Source organism: Leptodactylus fuscus, chromosome 7, assembly GCF_031893055.1.
Source record: "Leptodactylus fuscus isolate aLepFus1 chromosome 7, aLepFus1.hap2, whole genome shotgun sequence".
Taxonomy (NCBI): domain Eukaryota; kingdom Metazoa; phylum Chordata; class Amphibia; order Anura; family Leptodactylidae; genus Leptodactylus; species Leptodactylus fuscus.
The window spans coordinates 104,914,332-104,930,744 of NC_134271.1; the positions used below are offsets into that span (position 1 = coordinate 104,914,332).

General features: G+C 40.9%; 1 protein-coding gene across 2 annotated transcripts in view; it reads right to left on the bottom strand.

Annotated features, from left to right (window-relative positions):
* Nucleotides 1-16,413, bottom strand: part of SYNE2 (spectrin repeat containing nuclear envelope protein 2) — a 232,528-nt gene that overhangs the window by 78,903 nt on the left and 137,212 nt on the right. For both annotated transcript variants that reach the window (XM_075282716.1, XM_075282715.1), the window contains exons 62-68: nucleotides 15,480-15,662; nucleotides 14,884-14,955; nucleotides 13,123-13,203; nucleotides 5,132-5,314; nucleotides 2,419-2,598; nucleotides 1,343-1,417; nucleotides 879-964 (exon numbers count right to left, since the gene is read on the bottom strand). In XM_075282716.1, coding sequence (XP_075138817.1) covers nucleotides 879-964; nucleotides 1,343-1,417; nucleotides 2,419-2,598; nucleotides 5,132-5,314; nucleotides 13,123-13,203; nucleotides 14,884-14,955; nucleotides 15,480-15,662 — 860 coding nt within the window. The remainder of the gene's footprint in view (nucleotides 1-878; nucleotides 965-1,342; nucleotides 1,418-2,418; nucleotides 2,599-5,131; nucleotides 5,315-13,122; nucleotides 13,204-14,883; nucleotides 14,956-15,479; nucleotides 15,663-16,413) is intronic.

Here is a 16,413-nt window from a genome sequence, read left to right on the forward strand (position 1 = left end):
CTGCTGCGACATTCAGATGGTAGGGTCAGAATTTGGCGTCAACAACATGAAAGCATGGATCCATCCTGCCTTGTATCAACGGTTCAGGCTGGTGGTGGTGGTGTCATGGTGTGGGGAATATTTTCTTGGCACTCTTTGGGCCCCTTGGTACCAATTGAGCATCGTTGCAATGCCAAAGTCTACCTGAGTATTGTTGCTGACCATGTCCATCCCTTTATGACCACAATGTACCCAACATCTGATGGCTACTTTCAGCAGGATAATGCGCCATGTCATAAAGCTGGAATCATCTCAGACTGGTTTCTTGAACATGACAATGAGTTCACTGTACTCCAATGGCCTCCACAGTCACCAGATCTCAATTCAATAGAGCATCTTTGGGATGTGGTGGAACGGGAGATTCGCATCATGGATGTGCAGCCGACAAATCTGCGGCAACTGTGTGATGCCATCATGTCAATATGGACCAAAATCTCTGAGGAATGCTTCCAGCACCTTGTTGTATCTATGCCACGAAGAATTGAGGCAGTTCTGAAGGCAAAAGGGGGTCCAACCCGTTACTAGCATGGTGTACCTAATAAAGTGGCCGGTGAGTGTATATACATACAGCCCAGTACTACTTCTGCTGCCCAGTATATGTAGACACTGCCCAGTACTACTTCTTTTGCCCCGTATATATAGACACTGCCCAGTACCACTTTTATTGCCCTGTATATATAGACACTGCTCAGTACCACTTCTGTGGCCCAGTATATATAGACCCTGTCTAGTACCACTTCTATTGCCCAGTATATATAGACCCTGTCTAGTACCACTTCTGTTGCCCTGTATATATAGACACTGCTCAGCACCACATATACTAAGTGTAATCTTAATACCTTGGGTGAGATGGTAAATAAGACTCTTCATTAAGTACAGTGAGTTCAGTAAGATGTTTTTTAGTTGACATCTCTGTGTTGAAAACCTATAAAGAAAGATAAAAAAGATCATTATAGACGTATAACTGTATGAATCCGTAATATGGCAGTCACAGTGAGTTATTAACCCAATAGTATACGACTATGTGAGATAAAAATTTTTGGCTTGGTTTATTACTTCCAGGAAAGAAGACCAGTGTGTAGTCCTATCTCTGTAAACACATTCATAAAGGGAAGGCTGTCAACCATTGAGTAGGTCCGCCCACTGGACTCTTAAATCCATAATCAGCAGCAATTTAATTGACTAAAGGAATTTTTCTAACAAACATATATAGCAATCGGATCAGCTTCTCCTGCTCTATAAAATACTGCATGTAGATTGAACTGCATTCTCAAAGTTTTCATTAAGAGAAGTGACATCTTACTTGAGTCTTCTCAGCAGAATTGGCAGTTCTAGATGGGGAATGGAGTAACTTCTCCTCCTTTACACCATTATGGATCTATAGAAAATACATAAGATTAGATTCCAGACTGAAATATTTTTTAGCTTAAAAGGGTTTGGACCATTTCTTTTTGTTTGAAGGATACCCTGAAAACAGAACGGTACTGCAACCCCAAGCAACCAGCTGTAATCTGTGGAGGAACCTTACAGAAAGTGCCCGAATACTGCGAACCAGCATACAGGGAAAATCAAGCATTGCATAGTGCATACTGAAATAAATGTGTTGTCCATGCAATGTAAAGGTGTGATTCCAGCACTGACTCCTTTTGTAGCTCTGCTCTGACTGATGGGGAAAAGCTTTGTATTAATGCTCTAATAGATTATTATTTGAAATAACATTTTCTAAACCAAACCATCCCTAGAGGGTGACTGTATGTGCAATGCAACAGGGTATTAAGATGATTTGTGAACTTGCTATGTGGGGGACACAAAGGGGGCATAATATTGGGTGGAGTCAAAGAGGGCACATGCAGGGTTAGAGGTTTGTCTTAAAGGTTGTCCCATCTCAAGGATCCTATCTATACTGGTATTTTATGTAAATTGAAGACTTTTCCTAAACATATTGCTTTAGAAATGCAGCTTTGTTTTCCTGCTTTGTGAACTGATTGTTCCCATTGTTTACACATCGTAGCTATAACCAGGGACCTGGGAGATAGGACAAGTGACGTCACTTACTCATTGCCGACAAGAAAATTAGTTCAGCTATGTAAACATGCAGATAATACACATGCAGAGTCCCTTCTCTACAAGCATGTGTATATTATCTGATCTGCATAAGTATTGTGTGTCCGTTGAGCAAGCTGGAAGGGAGAAATACAGGAAGTATTTGCATTACACTATCTGCAAAATGGATAGGATTCTGGGATCCCATCCACACATTGCAGAAAAAAAAATGCATCCGAAATGCTACGATTTAAAAAACGTGAGTGTTTTTTGGCCGTGGCTCACTATGTAGGGCCTTAGCCTTAAGCACATCATGTTGCTCACACGACAGGATACCTGTTCACTGGCAGACTTGACCTGAAGAACTTCTTGAACATTTTCTAAACTCTTCTTCAGAGCCTTTAGCTTCAGAGATAAGGTCTCAGCCTCTTCTAGCACTGTCCCATTTCCTTGCTGTCTGTAGTCACTATTTTCCAGCAACAAGTTGATCTTCTTTTCTGTTTCTTGTAAGGTTTTCTGGAAAGTAAATATCTGAATGAGGGACATACAAGGTCTATCACCATACTCTATGGCTATGATGGGTCACCGTGTAGAATCATCCCCCATAATCATCTTATACATGAATGTGAAAATTATCAAAGAAAATGCAACACTTTCCAGCACAGTGTACCAGCGCTAGGGAGTTGGAGCTGGGGCCAGTTTTGAGTGTACCTAGATTAATTATTTTGAATTAAATTCTACTATTATAGATATTATGTATGGTAATTAATTAGATACATAGTTTGTTACATATTTACTTTTATAGCAATTCTTTCATTAGCTTTTTAATGATTTAGAGGAGCTTTACAAGTTCTGTCTAACCACGGCTGACAGCAAGTTATGAAGGAGTCGGAGTCACAGATGTGAACTTAGCCTTATGGAAATGTATTTAACTTACTTTATTAAGAATGATGTTTCATACATCACTCTTAATAACGTCCCCAACAGAGCCTGACCCTTCGTAAATCAGAATCACGAAAATTGAACTGATATAGATTTTCATTATAACTCACGCGAGAAGGGGTTGTGGCACACATTTGACGGAAGAAAGTGAGTTGTGTCAAATGTGCGCCACAATATGATCTCTCTACTTCAGAAAACTGGCATAGAGATAATAATATGTGGTGGCTCAGTGGTTAGCACTGTAGCCTTGCAGCGCTGGAGTCCTGGGTTCAAATCCCACCTATGGTAACGTCTACAAGGAGTTTGTATGTTTTCCCCAAGTTTGCATGGGTTTCCTCCCACACTGCAAAAACATACTGATAGGGGGAAAAACAATAACCCCCCCCCCCAATGTGTTTGACTTCCTCTTCAGTTTTAAGATCTTGGTTTGTGAACAGAAATATTGTAGTTTTCATCCAGAGTGTAAGTCTTTGCACAGTTCTAACACCTCAATCTTCTTATCATTTGCATCCTTTTGAAGGCCATCAAACATTGATGAGACCAATGAAATTCATTGTTTGTTTTTTTATCACTGACAGTTACAAAAAAATGACAAACTGATGTAAAACGGATATCCAAAACAATGTTGTGCCCCTGTGGCAATAGATTCTAAGGTGGAAAATGACCACGAAAAAGGGACTTTTTCAAAGTGTGTATGTAGTGATACAGACAATGTGATGTGTTATATAGTGGAAAGCTATATGTAAATGTGAGTGAGTAGAGTGAGGGCTACTCCTGAGGTGACAGTAAGGAGTGTGCAGGCAGGTTGAGACAGGAAATGCCAGGCAGTGTGTGTGAGTCTATAGCTGGGGCTAAGAGTCCTGCTTTTGTGAGTCTCCTGCTAGGAAGCCATGTTGATTAGTGGCACTAAAAGTAGCCTGTGACTCAATCCTAAGGGAAAACTATGTTTGTGGAAAATTGCACGCAAATCCGTCCAGGCGTTTTAGCGTGATTGAGGAACAAACATCCAAACTCACAAACATCCAAACACACAAACTTTCACACTTATATTATTAGTAGGATATATATATATATATATATGTCCTATATGTTTGTCGGTCTGTTAAAAATGGACTGTTTAATGCTGCCATGTGACAGCCATTAAATAAATGTTCCTCACATGGTCTTGAATATTGTTTGTGTGGATAGAGATTAAGGGTAAGTTCACATGGAGTATTTTGGTCAGGATTTTGAGGCCATATTCACCTCAAAATCCTGACCAAAAAGACGGTTCCCATTGAAATTAATGGGAGCCGTTCAGGTGTTTTTGCCAGGAGCCAGCTTGTTCCGCTTCCCGGAGAAAGTAGCGAGATGCTCATTCTTCAGGCTCTTTCGCCTCACAATTTGGCCTGAAGACACTCCCTTCTCCCGACTAGGCCCATTAATTGGGCCTAATCCGGAGCGGAGTACGTGACTGGATGCCGACGCAGTGCACCGGCATTCACTTGTGGCTACCCATCTTTTGGACCAGAACCTGAGGCAGCCGCTTCAGGTTCCGGTCCAAAAAACCCCATGTGAACTTACCCTGAGGCTAAAGGTCTAGGTAACAGGCCACAGCAAAAAAGCACTGCAGGAAAAACTCCAGCAGCAAAGTATTCCATCCATGCTAGATGCATTATTTTTTACACAACTTTTGTGGCATAAATTATTGCAAAAATCTCATTCAGCAAGGATGTTATGTAGATTTTCACAAAGTTTCCAGAAGGCTGAACCTAACTAATGATAAGAAGACTCATTGTGAATTAAGTGCATTTTCTTCCTGCACATAGAGACCAGCGTATTGATACCCCCAGAGTATATTGGAAATTTGCAGAACATTATATCATCAATATATTTTTTTTAGTTTGAAGTAAAGAACAGGCATCATAATAGCAAGCCAAAAAATATATATGTACAGGCAAGAATACCTCCACTATATCCGCCTTTATGCAGATGAGGCCAATAGTGGTAACACATAATGTGTAAAGGTATAGAAGTATAAGAGAATGTCAAGGCTTCAGTGACTTGTCTTTAATACATTCCACAGGGGAGGTGCGGCTCCGTGAACTCTGACCGCCCGCCATCTTACCTGACACTCTGCAAGTTGCTCTTCAACGCTCTGCAACATATCTGGATCTTGTTTGCTCTCCTCTGGTGACAGGTTTACCTTCCGCAGCCAAAGCTCCACCTCTGTTACCTTCCCCTGGCAGTCACTGAGGATCATTTCGGGCTGCACGTCAGCCAGCGTTTGGCCGGCATGTCCCAGCTGTTCCTGAAAGAAAACCCATAACAGGTGCATGAGAGGGCGAGGACGAACCGAACAAAGTCTGCAGCAAACATTGGAATTGCTGCTATACACATACATATGGCAGAGCTGAACCAACGGCTTATTCCCTTGTGTAGAGAAGGAAAAAAACATCTCATGTGATCTAAAGTCAACAGGTTCCCTGGCAGCTCATCTGCATTTACTCAAGTATTTTTTTAGCACAGAGAGTAAACTCACCGTGGGCTATGAACTGATCTATGACAAGTGCACTATTAATAAGAGTCCATGCCTGCAGCTCACATTAAAGGGATAGTACCCCTATGAGTGCCTCACACTTATTACCCAGCTTTTCTAGATTCTGGAATAGCAAAACTACTTTGTTATGCAGTGCTAAAAAAGCAGATAACATATTGCAGCTGACTAGGCTAATTTGCCATTCAGAAGTGAGGGAAAGCTGTGGGCACCTTTATTGGAACTGGCTTTAGATGAGATGAATGAGATATAGAGCAGAAGGCTCAAACACTGTTGCAGATCAATAACAAGGTGCCACAGGCAGCTGTGGGCTCAGGGCAACACCGCTAATGAGGCAAGGTGAAGCGGATGCCTCAGGCAGCACTTTCAGTGGGGCAGCAATTTGACCATTTTATTTAATTTTTTTTTACTTTTTTTTTTCTAAACTAGCCCAAGACAGGCCACTCTGAAAACAAAACTGAGTGGTCCTGTCCTGGGGTGGCATAGACTCTGCGTCTTAGCGCAGGTGGTGTCATCACGCCACCTGCGCTAAGACGCAGACGTCTCACTGCCGGGTGAAGAGGCAGCGGCAGCAGCTCCAACAAGGGATCACAAGGTAGGTGAGTGAGGATACTTTTTTTTTTTTTTTTTTTTAATAGGCCGCTACCTGCTGGAGTATCCTCAGCAGGTAGTGGCCTATTTACCTACCTCATTGGGCATGCCCATGGCCGCCCCCACTTCCCCTTCTGCTATAGGACATAGAAGAGGGGAGTAGAAGCGGCTGTGAGCAGGCCTGGGCCTGCAAACCCCAACAATTACCACTATTATTATACTCGGGGATCTGAAAAGAATAATAATCGGAGCCCCAGGGTAGGTAAGGGAACATAATAAACACTGTTACTCACCTCTCCTGGATCCGATGTTACTCCTAGCAGGCTTTGGGCCTGTATGGTAATGTACCAGATGTCACGTGGAATGTTCACGTGATGTCTGGGACATTACCATAAAGGCTCGAAGCCTGTGCTAGGAGTAACACTGGATCCCGGAGAGTTGTGTAACAGTGTTTATTGTGTTCCCTCGCCTCCCCTCTGCTCCGATTATTATACTCGCAGGTCTGTATATATGTTGTATGTATGTGGTGCCCGAATAACAGCACCATACAGTTACCTAAATAAGAATGTTATACAGCCTGTTACCATAGACTGAAAATATTTAGGCTGAGACCCCATGCTGCGGAAACACAGCATTTTTTGCTGCCTTTTATGGAGCCAAAGTCAAGAATGGCTACAATGGGAATAGGAAATATCTAGGAAATTCTTATACTTCTCCCTTTTGCTCAATTCACTACTGAGTATGGTTCAAAAAAACACAGCAAAATCTGCAACAAAAGAAGCTGCGTTTCCGTAACGTGAGGCCTCAGCCTTAATGTATAGTAACTAAGTAGCAGTGCCAAATAGCATCTAAGCCATTACCCCCATAGTGCTCAGATAATACCACCATATGCTGACAAACAGCTCTAATCTAATAACTACATATTGTCTGAATCATACTGCTTTACAATATTAACATTTGTGAAGGCTAGTTTTTATCAAACACCCAAGACATTGAAAGTAACACCATGAAAAATAGCATGGAAGTAAAGGTAGTGCAGTCTGAAATATTACAGGGGTAAAGAATGTGTCCAGTGTCCAGCACCCTCTTACTGAACTCCTATGTGTCTTTATTGTTGCTATGGGTAACTGTTGACTCTGTTGCAGCAAAGATACTACCTCGGTCCTGTTACTATGTGGACATAATGTGCATCCAAAGCTGTATTTACCATAGAGCAAATCCCTAGGTTAATTCCATTGGTAGTGGAGTCTGCATAGTTGATCCATAATTTAGGCCTCAACTAGTGCTGTCTGTGGCCATAAGGCATGATGAGCGCCAAGCAGGAGACAGTACTAGAGCCCATAGACAGCTTCATAGGAGTAGGGCTAGGTGAATATTTTATCTTTTTTTTATTTGTTTGTAGTGTATTTTGCTGGAGTTAGGGAGGGGGCATTTATCATACTATGAGTAGGTATTATTATGCTCAATGGTGGGCTGCTGAGGGGGCATTATTATACTGAGGGATATATCCCACTGAGAGGGCATTATTATACTGTACCATGGGTCACTTAGGGGACATTATACTGTGTGGGGCCACTAAGGTGGTAATATACTGCATTATACTGAGGTTCCCTTTTTCCCAACATACTAATAATTGATGGGAACTAAGGAAGGATTATCACTCTGCGTTATACATTGAAGACACTTTTACTCTTTTGGGACATGTAAGGGACGTGACAGGAATGGGTAGAATCAAAGAATAAATGTGCAGAGTTGTGGGGTATGGCGTCACAGTAAAACTTTGCAGTAGCACGCTGAATGTGCCACTGCATGTATCCCTCTTTGTGACCTATCTAAGTGGTGTTGGGGGGTCCGCTTATCGAGCCTTTGCATTGGACCTACAAATGAGTTAAAAGGGCTTTATGTCCAACCATTTTAATTGTGAAAAAAATAATAACCTACCCACTTTTACTTTGGTCCTGCATTTAACCCATGATGCAACTTAGTGCAATATACAATTCAGTGTGGAAGCTCGTGTAATATTTTGCTTGTATGATTTTACATTAGTAGTTGTAGTAAAGGGGAACTTGCAAGTGAGGAGATTTCAAATGCAGATGAGACAGCTGGAAATAGCTCATATGCTCTTCTGTTTTGTGTGGGGTGGTTCTTACTTTTTGTAAACCCTGACTTGCACTTTGGAAAGGATAAAGACGTGTAGTGGGTGACATGGCACTTATTAGTTTAGTTCTGAATGGATATAATAGAGATGCCTTAATCTACCTAAAATTAAGAATAAGTAAGAATGATATATTCTGAGCCCCCTCCTTATACTTTGCTATGTGGCTTCTGCTAATCTGCATAGGTTACACTGACAGTCCCGGGTTCTAGTATGGAATGTACTAACAATGCCGCCCTCTGTATCTACCGTGTGACATCTCCAGCTTCTGCTCTGTGTCAATACTCACAATGATCTTTTATCATCTTCATTCATCCTTCACTAGAATCTAAAACCAACTTGGTGAACAGGTTTGTTTTGGCTGCGACGGCTGGAAACAGAAACTTCTTCTTTATTGTCCTTTCCTGTGGCTCTCATGCCAGGATGACAGGGGAGGTCTGCTTTTACTTATGGGTCTGTCCTATGAACTATACTAGCAAACACTGGCTTGTGAGCAGAGAAAGGCGCCGGCAGATTTTGCAAAAGGAAATATTGCACACAGTACCTGAGCATGAACAGCAGCTGACGTCAGGGAAGGAGAACTAACACTGCTATGCAAGAGCTTGAGGCTTTGTAATGTTTAACTAGACATAACACTGAAGTAGCTTATTACTGCCTAGGTCAGAGTATGAAGTAGATTTCTGTCTGGGAATGCTTTGTCACCATCCAAGGACACTACAACCAGCACTGGAGGGAGGCACTGTGGCTAGCACTGCACTAGGGGCAATGTGGCTGGAACCGTTACATGTCTAAGGGGAGATTGGTAGCTAGGTTATCCGAAGTACATGTGTCTGATTATTGGGGGTCTGATTCCTTGTACCCCCAAGATCACGAGAACAAGGATCCCAAAGTCCCCTGAATAGACCAATGTTCCCTAGGTCTCCCAAATAGATCAATGGTTTGCAAGTGTGACCAACACTCATTTCGCTTCTATGTGATTAACAGAGCCCTATACTCAGCTATCCCTGTTAGTCCCATATAAGTGAATGGAGAAGTGGTCACACATGAACACTATTGCACAAAAATTATGTGAGATTGGTAACTTGTGCATTTAATACTATTAAAATACAAGTATAGTATGTACATTATTCACACTTAAAGAGGATCTTTCACACCTCCAAGTCAAGCGCTTTATATCAATTAATTGGATTTTTTTCTAGCCCTCATCATACCCAAGCAATCAATGCTCTTAACTTTGGTGTCTGATCTGCTAGTTAGTGTCTGTAGTGTCTAGAGGGCGGTGTCAGGCAGGAGAAGACAAGGGGTGTGATTCTGACCTCTGACACTGGCTGCCTCTGATTAGAGCTCTGAATTACTCCCCCCCCCCCCCCCCCGACACCACCCTTCTGACTAAATGGCGCATCAGGCATCAAAACTAACTGTGATCACTATTTTTTCTCACAGCACGCTCGCCTATTTTAGTTAGTTCCATAGAGTTACCGCTGTACTTAAATTGCTCCTTCCCATGGTCATGCTAATGAGGAGGGAGGGAAGTCAACTTCTGTACCACTTCATATGTGCTATTTCTGACATTCTGTTCACTGCTATGGAGAGGGACAGCGCATGCTTTCCCTGCTCTCTAAGCAAGAATAGGATCTTTGGGAGCCATGTCCAGGACATGGCATTGGTACATGTTGCATAAGGGCCTCTGCCTTAGATTTGATCCTGGTGCTTTATGAGATCACATCTCCCATTCATACGTTAAGAAGGATAATAAATTGTACTCTACATATAAATGTCACAATGATCTTACCAAATAGATAACAACTTTTAAAGAAAGAGAATTTTAAGAGTTGCCGGTATCCAGCCCGACTTTGTCAGCCCCTTACTTTTCTATATTTCAGGAAACCAAGATGAAGTATTCTCATCACCTTTTTGAAATGATCTTGTTAGCACATCTAACTCCAGAAGAGAAGAAATCTGCAGTGCCCATGTCAAGATGTCTTTGTTGACAGCGCTTGGCTTTCAGGGGGAACAAAGCATGCGTTGGTTATATGCCGGCTTTTATTTGGTAAACCTTTGTATTTAAGTCAAAAAGTGAAGTAAATGTAGCAACCAGGTATAGAATGATCCTGTTAACCTCATCCTTGCCAATGAGGAACACATTGGGAATGTATCACCCGTGTTATTACAAATTAAATCGAAATATATTTTCGTATTGTAGATTTTTTATTTTATTTACGAGGAAACCATCATGTTCTGCGCCACATACACCACTAACTGTGCACAAAGGGGAAAAGGAGTTGTACTTGTGACCTACTTATAACCTACTTTCAGCACCAGCTGAAAAGTGATCTCTACAGAACATGAAGTATCAGCCTCTTATAAGGGCTCAGTGCCCAGTAGCAAAACTTGTGCATTACAAAAAAATGAAGAATCTTTGGCCATGTAGACAATTTTTAATCTAACTAATCTGTCACTGGCTTATATGAATGTATGTACTACTTCTTTTTAGCCGTGACATCCCATGACAAAATGACAAGCCACAAACATTTATAATGCACTCAAACAGGACTCAGAGTATAGAGACAGCTGTGGAACAGGGAAGTCAATGGCTGCCACATAGGTGTTTATCCTTAACATCCACTTGGGTCATTATTTAATAGGAAGCCAATTTAGTATATTTTCGGTGGGTGGGAGGAAAACCTTGCCAACACAGAGAGAATATACAAACTCCATGCATATTTTTCCCTTGGTTGGATTCAAACCCAGGACCCCAGTGCCGCAAGGGAACGGTGCTAACCTTTCTTTATCTTTCTTTGGGTTCTTGGTGTCCTCTGAATATGGTAGTGATGTATTTCTTTTTCTTTTCACCCCTGCATAGTGCCTTGTACTTGCCTTTCCATTCCATTCCCATTACATTTTTCCACTTGTTGCACATCTTTCTTGTCAAAGGCCCCATTCACATGGGACAAGAGGAGGTGGATTTTGAAGCCAAATCCACCTCAAAATCTGCCCCCTCACAATAGAAGTCTATGTAGACCACTATTGTTCTTTTTTCCGCTAGCGGTTTGTTCCCGTTCGTGGAATAAAGAAGCGAGTTGCCCTTTCTTCAGGCGGATTCCACGGCTGATTCAGCCACGTTGTCCACCTCACGACACCTCCCTCCGGACTAGGCCCATTCATTTGGGCTTAATCCGGAGCAGAAAGCCGTGACGGAATGTGTTCACGCGGAGCCCCATGTGAACTAGCCCTAATTGTAGATGTTCATTCTTTTTTACTATTTCTGTTATCCAGCAGCCTGAGTTCCTTATATTATTGTGTGGCTTTTAAAGCGTTTCTTTGAACACACGTGTGCTTTGTATTTTTAGATGTCATCATTCATTATTAATAAGGAAGGTATTTTCTAAGAAAATACATCTTACATCTTTTGTTCCTGGGTTGGTGTTTTTGTATATCTTGTTGACCTTTTATGTCTGTGTAAGTTATTATTAGTGCTGAAGTGATGAAGAATCTAGTGCCCAAAATAGAAACATGAGGTCAAATTTTGAGGTTTCATAACAATTTCATTAAAATACACCCTGAAGACACAACATCAACTTCTTACGCATTTCAGGCCTGAGACACAAGTGACGGATATCATGTCCTGAGTGTGAATTTTAATAAAACCTTAAGTTTTTGTTTCTAAATAAGACATTTTTTTTGTAATGTCATAATACAGCAACCTAACAATATACTGGGCGAGCTGGATATTTGCTGTTTCACTATGAAAATGTGTGCAAAATTTCAATGTTCACAAAAAATAATTCACATCAAATGCAACATAAATAAGAGGTACAACCTAATGGTAGATACAGGTGGTCTTATGTAGCTAATGTGGTTAATCTAGACAATGGTGGAAGTTTGTGCTGCCCTATACCTATATACTATGGAGACCAGTATTGGCCACCCTATAGTCTCACAGTAAGGTTTTATGTGCGAGCAGTGCTCATAGACATCAATAAGACCATCATATACCTCCGTGCTGTGATTTACTGTGATGAAGATTTTTTTTTTCTTAATTTCTCCTGATATACTTATTAACATGCCAAATTACACAAGGACTGTCGGGTGAATAACAATCCCCAATAACAAGCTACATGTCCCCTAGCAGGTTATATGACAAGGGTGAAACAAAATGTAGTAGGTTTTTAATGAGAAATGTAGAACTAAGACAAATGGGCAGCATTTTATATTATGTTTCCCTAAACTAGGTCAACGATATTGTCAGTGGTAAATATTTGATAATGTTAGCAATCATGTATTCAGGAGACCTAACGTCTAACAAAAGGGACACAATATTACATTTATTCTGTACAAAGCTTGGAATATATTATCTCTGAATACAGATTGTTGCAAGTCATTATTCATCCTAAATGGCAATAGCGTCCCAGTAATGAGTTCACAAAACAGTTACATGTCAAAAATCACATTTAATAAATCTGGACAGACACCTAGAGAGGCTATCCCAGGGGTTGGCAACTTTTGGCACTCCAGCTGTTGTGCAACTACAATTCCCAGCATGCATTCTTGTTCTGCTGTTATTGCAACTTCCACAGAAGTGAATGGAGCATGCTGGGTGACCCCTGGGGTAACTGCACCCATATTCCTATTTACTTTTCAAAAATGTCACGAGTACTGTAAAAATGCAAAAAGTTGCAAAATGTGGAGGCAAATAAACCCAAAAAGCCACAAATCCCTATTTTTGTGCCTGTTTTATCCCAGAATTCTGGAGTACAGGGCTTGATAAATTACCCATTTGTTTTAACTAAAGTTTTAAATTATTTCTTTTTTTTACCTGTGAGAAAAGAGGAACACGGGTCACATCTTGCTCATCTTCAGTCTCCACAACATTGACTCCAGTACTGTCATCTGCTGCCTGTAAGGTTATGTAAAGAAAGTCCTCAGTGTATACTTTAATGAAAGGTCTCATGTACTCTCCTGAGAGGCGCTGCACGAGGACAACTTGTATAGTATAAAACCAGGCCACGCGCTGGCTGACGGAAGAATCTAGATCTAAATATCACTCATAAGTGACAAACATGTTTGGCCACATATTTTCAGAAGATCCAAGCTGTGTAAGGAGGACGTGAGGCCTGATAATGAATGGTTTCAGAAAAAGTTGCTTCTCCAGTCCCTACAGCAATACAGATAGGTGCAAATACCTACTGTGTAAATGTTACATTGATTTATACTGGAGCATGACATGAGAATGGGTTTTCAGGAAAAGCTGCTTGTCAAAGGATACCTGCTTAGAACAGACTTCCAGATATCACTTTACATACACTATACAGAGTCTTGTTCTGTCATGGGACCATGTTAGATTCCTCTCTGCTAATGTGTAATTCAGTAACATTGTATTGGAGCAGCTGACTCAGTGGTTAGCACTATGGAGTACTAGAGTTGGGGTCCTGGATTCAAATCGGACCAAGATACTGATGCATCTAAAATCTAAATCAGTTCCTGACTGGTACAGACATTAATTCTGGCACTTGGGAATGGCTAATGCAGAGAATGGACAAAGACTGGGGTACAGAACTTCAGTCTTAATACAGTCCCCCTAGTCTATCAGTTTAGATTCTGCTACTAAAAGATATTTAGCAAACAACGTTAGAAAATTAACGGGGACCAGATATTTTCTCTTATTTATTTTGCTTACTTATATAGCACCATGATATTCCATAGCGCTTTAGATAGATATTGCTAACACTATCCCAGTAAAGGGCTCAGAATCTAAGTTCCCTATCAGTATGTCTTTCAAATACGGGAGAAAAGCAGAGTAAACCTACACAAACACAAGGAGAACATACAAACTCAAAAAAGACTTACAAAAAAAAAAAAAAACATACAAACTCCTTGTCTGGATTCCATGAGTCCAGTGCTGCAAGGTTACTGTGCTAACCACTGAGCCCCATGCTACTCTATGTTTTTGCACACAGTGTCACCCAATAACGGCAACCATTTTGATTTATGGCTCAACCTGTAGTGTGGTCTATTTCAGTGCTTATTAATATAAAACTTATAACTGAGGGTCTAAATTTAGGTTCCAAAATCAGAACCCAAGAGTTTAGACATAGGGAAGTATACTGTTACTCAAAGAGAATCTACCACCTCCCCGAACCCGAAGACCCCTCTTCAGTGCACAAACTGCCGCATTTGCATGAGACTTTAAAGTTGTTTTTCTCCACAAAAAAATACATAAATAACGATTTTTTTTATCCTTGTAATGTGCTCTGCATTATGATGGTGGCAGCTAAATATGCTTGGGGAAGTGGTAGACTCCCTTTATCAGAAATACACTTCTTTTATAAAATGTCCATTGATAACAATAATCCAATATTTAGCAGCTATGGAGAACATACTGTATAATGGTCCCTTGGTATCAAAGTATTCTCCATTTACCTGTGCATGGAGGCTAGTCTCTGTTATGACAAGATTATATAACTAATTATAATTATACATAACTAATTATAGTTACACATAACTAATTATAGTTACATATTTGCATAAACCACCAATTAACATGTACAGTGTGACAATTCTTATAATAATTCCTTACCTCTTGCATAAGTGTAGAGTCTTCTGTCTCCTCAGCCAATGATGGCAAGAAATAGGAATCTCTTCTTTGAACCTAACAAAACAAAAGCATCTATGTCAGTAGGATGGAGTAGTGTCCACAGGAACTATATATACAACAACTATACTTCCTATACCAAGATATTTAAAAACATAACATGTCCTACTAAAGTGTATACAAAACCCTGGATTCTACTTATCACTGCAAACCAATTGGGCAAATTCAGATTAGGCTAATACAAACCCTTGAGACATTGGGGCATAACCCCGGTGTTTGCAGAAGAGCCATCTCATTTATTAGGAGGTGCATGTCTCTTTATAAATCCAGCAGATCCTCTGCCGAGCCGTGCGCTTATGCTAGAATCTACTACAGCTTGTAGTTGGCATAGATATTAGTGATCATTTGTCTGAGTAAACTGACGTAAAAGATCTTAAATGTAGCGTAACTCCCCCAATAATATGATAAGTATTATTGCAACTTGCGTTTATAAAGTTGCAAAAGTGTATAGCTTCTGCTCAGTAAATGACTTCAAAGCTACACTCAACCGTTCCAGGTATTGTAGAAGAAAGGTTAGTTACCTCCATCTGGATGATGTTCATGCCCTCAGTTATTGGAGACAACATGGACTCCAAGTCTTGGTCATGAGGCTCCAGCTTTAAACGTTCAAGATGTTCATTAAGTGAGTTACGTTGGGCAAGTAGAATCACTTCCTTCTTCTGGTTCAGTCTCTCCATGTGTTTTTTCATAACTTCAGCCCTCTCCTAGATAGAAATAAGGGAGCAAGTTACTAACTATGCATAACGTATGATAAATGATCTCTGGAATTTTGTTTGTTTCCCTACTATTGGGCCATATTGCTATTGCAGAAAAACAGTCTTCACAGTCAGAGAACACTATATAAGATATCCATGGTACTGTGCAGATCACCATCAATACCTGGTGTCTACCAAGATAATTTTATGAAACGTCACCACCATACATAGAAAGATATTCCCAGTATTAAAATAGGGCTTGTCTCTCTCAATAGAGACAACCCCTGTCTGGCTTTAGCGGCTTTTGCATTCAGCCGAACAGTGCAGGTCTTGCTTTTGGCTCAGATTTCGCCCAAGAAGATCTTGTCTGCCAACACAAACGTAGACATACATGGCAGATATAAATGAATGTGCATCTACGTAATACAAGATTGGCTCAGGTCCACCAGAGTGAAAGCTGATGTTGTAGAGTGTCTCTTTGTTCTCTTTCATGGATGGACACTCCAAGATGGAGACAATACTAATGCTAATAGGGTGTATAGAAAGGGGTTGTAATTAGAGATGAGCGAACAGTGTTCTATCGAACACATGTTCGATCGGATATCAGGGTGTTCGCCATGTTCGAATCGAATCGAACACCACGTGGTAAAGTGCGCCAAAATTCGATTCCCCTCCCACCTTCCCTGGCGCCTTTTTTGCACCAATAACAGCGCAGGGGAGGTGGGACAGAAACTACGACACTGGGGGCATTGAAAAAAAT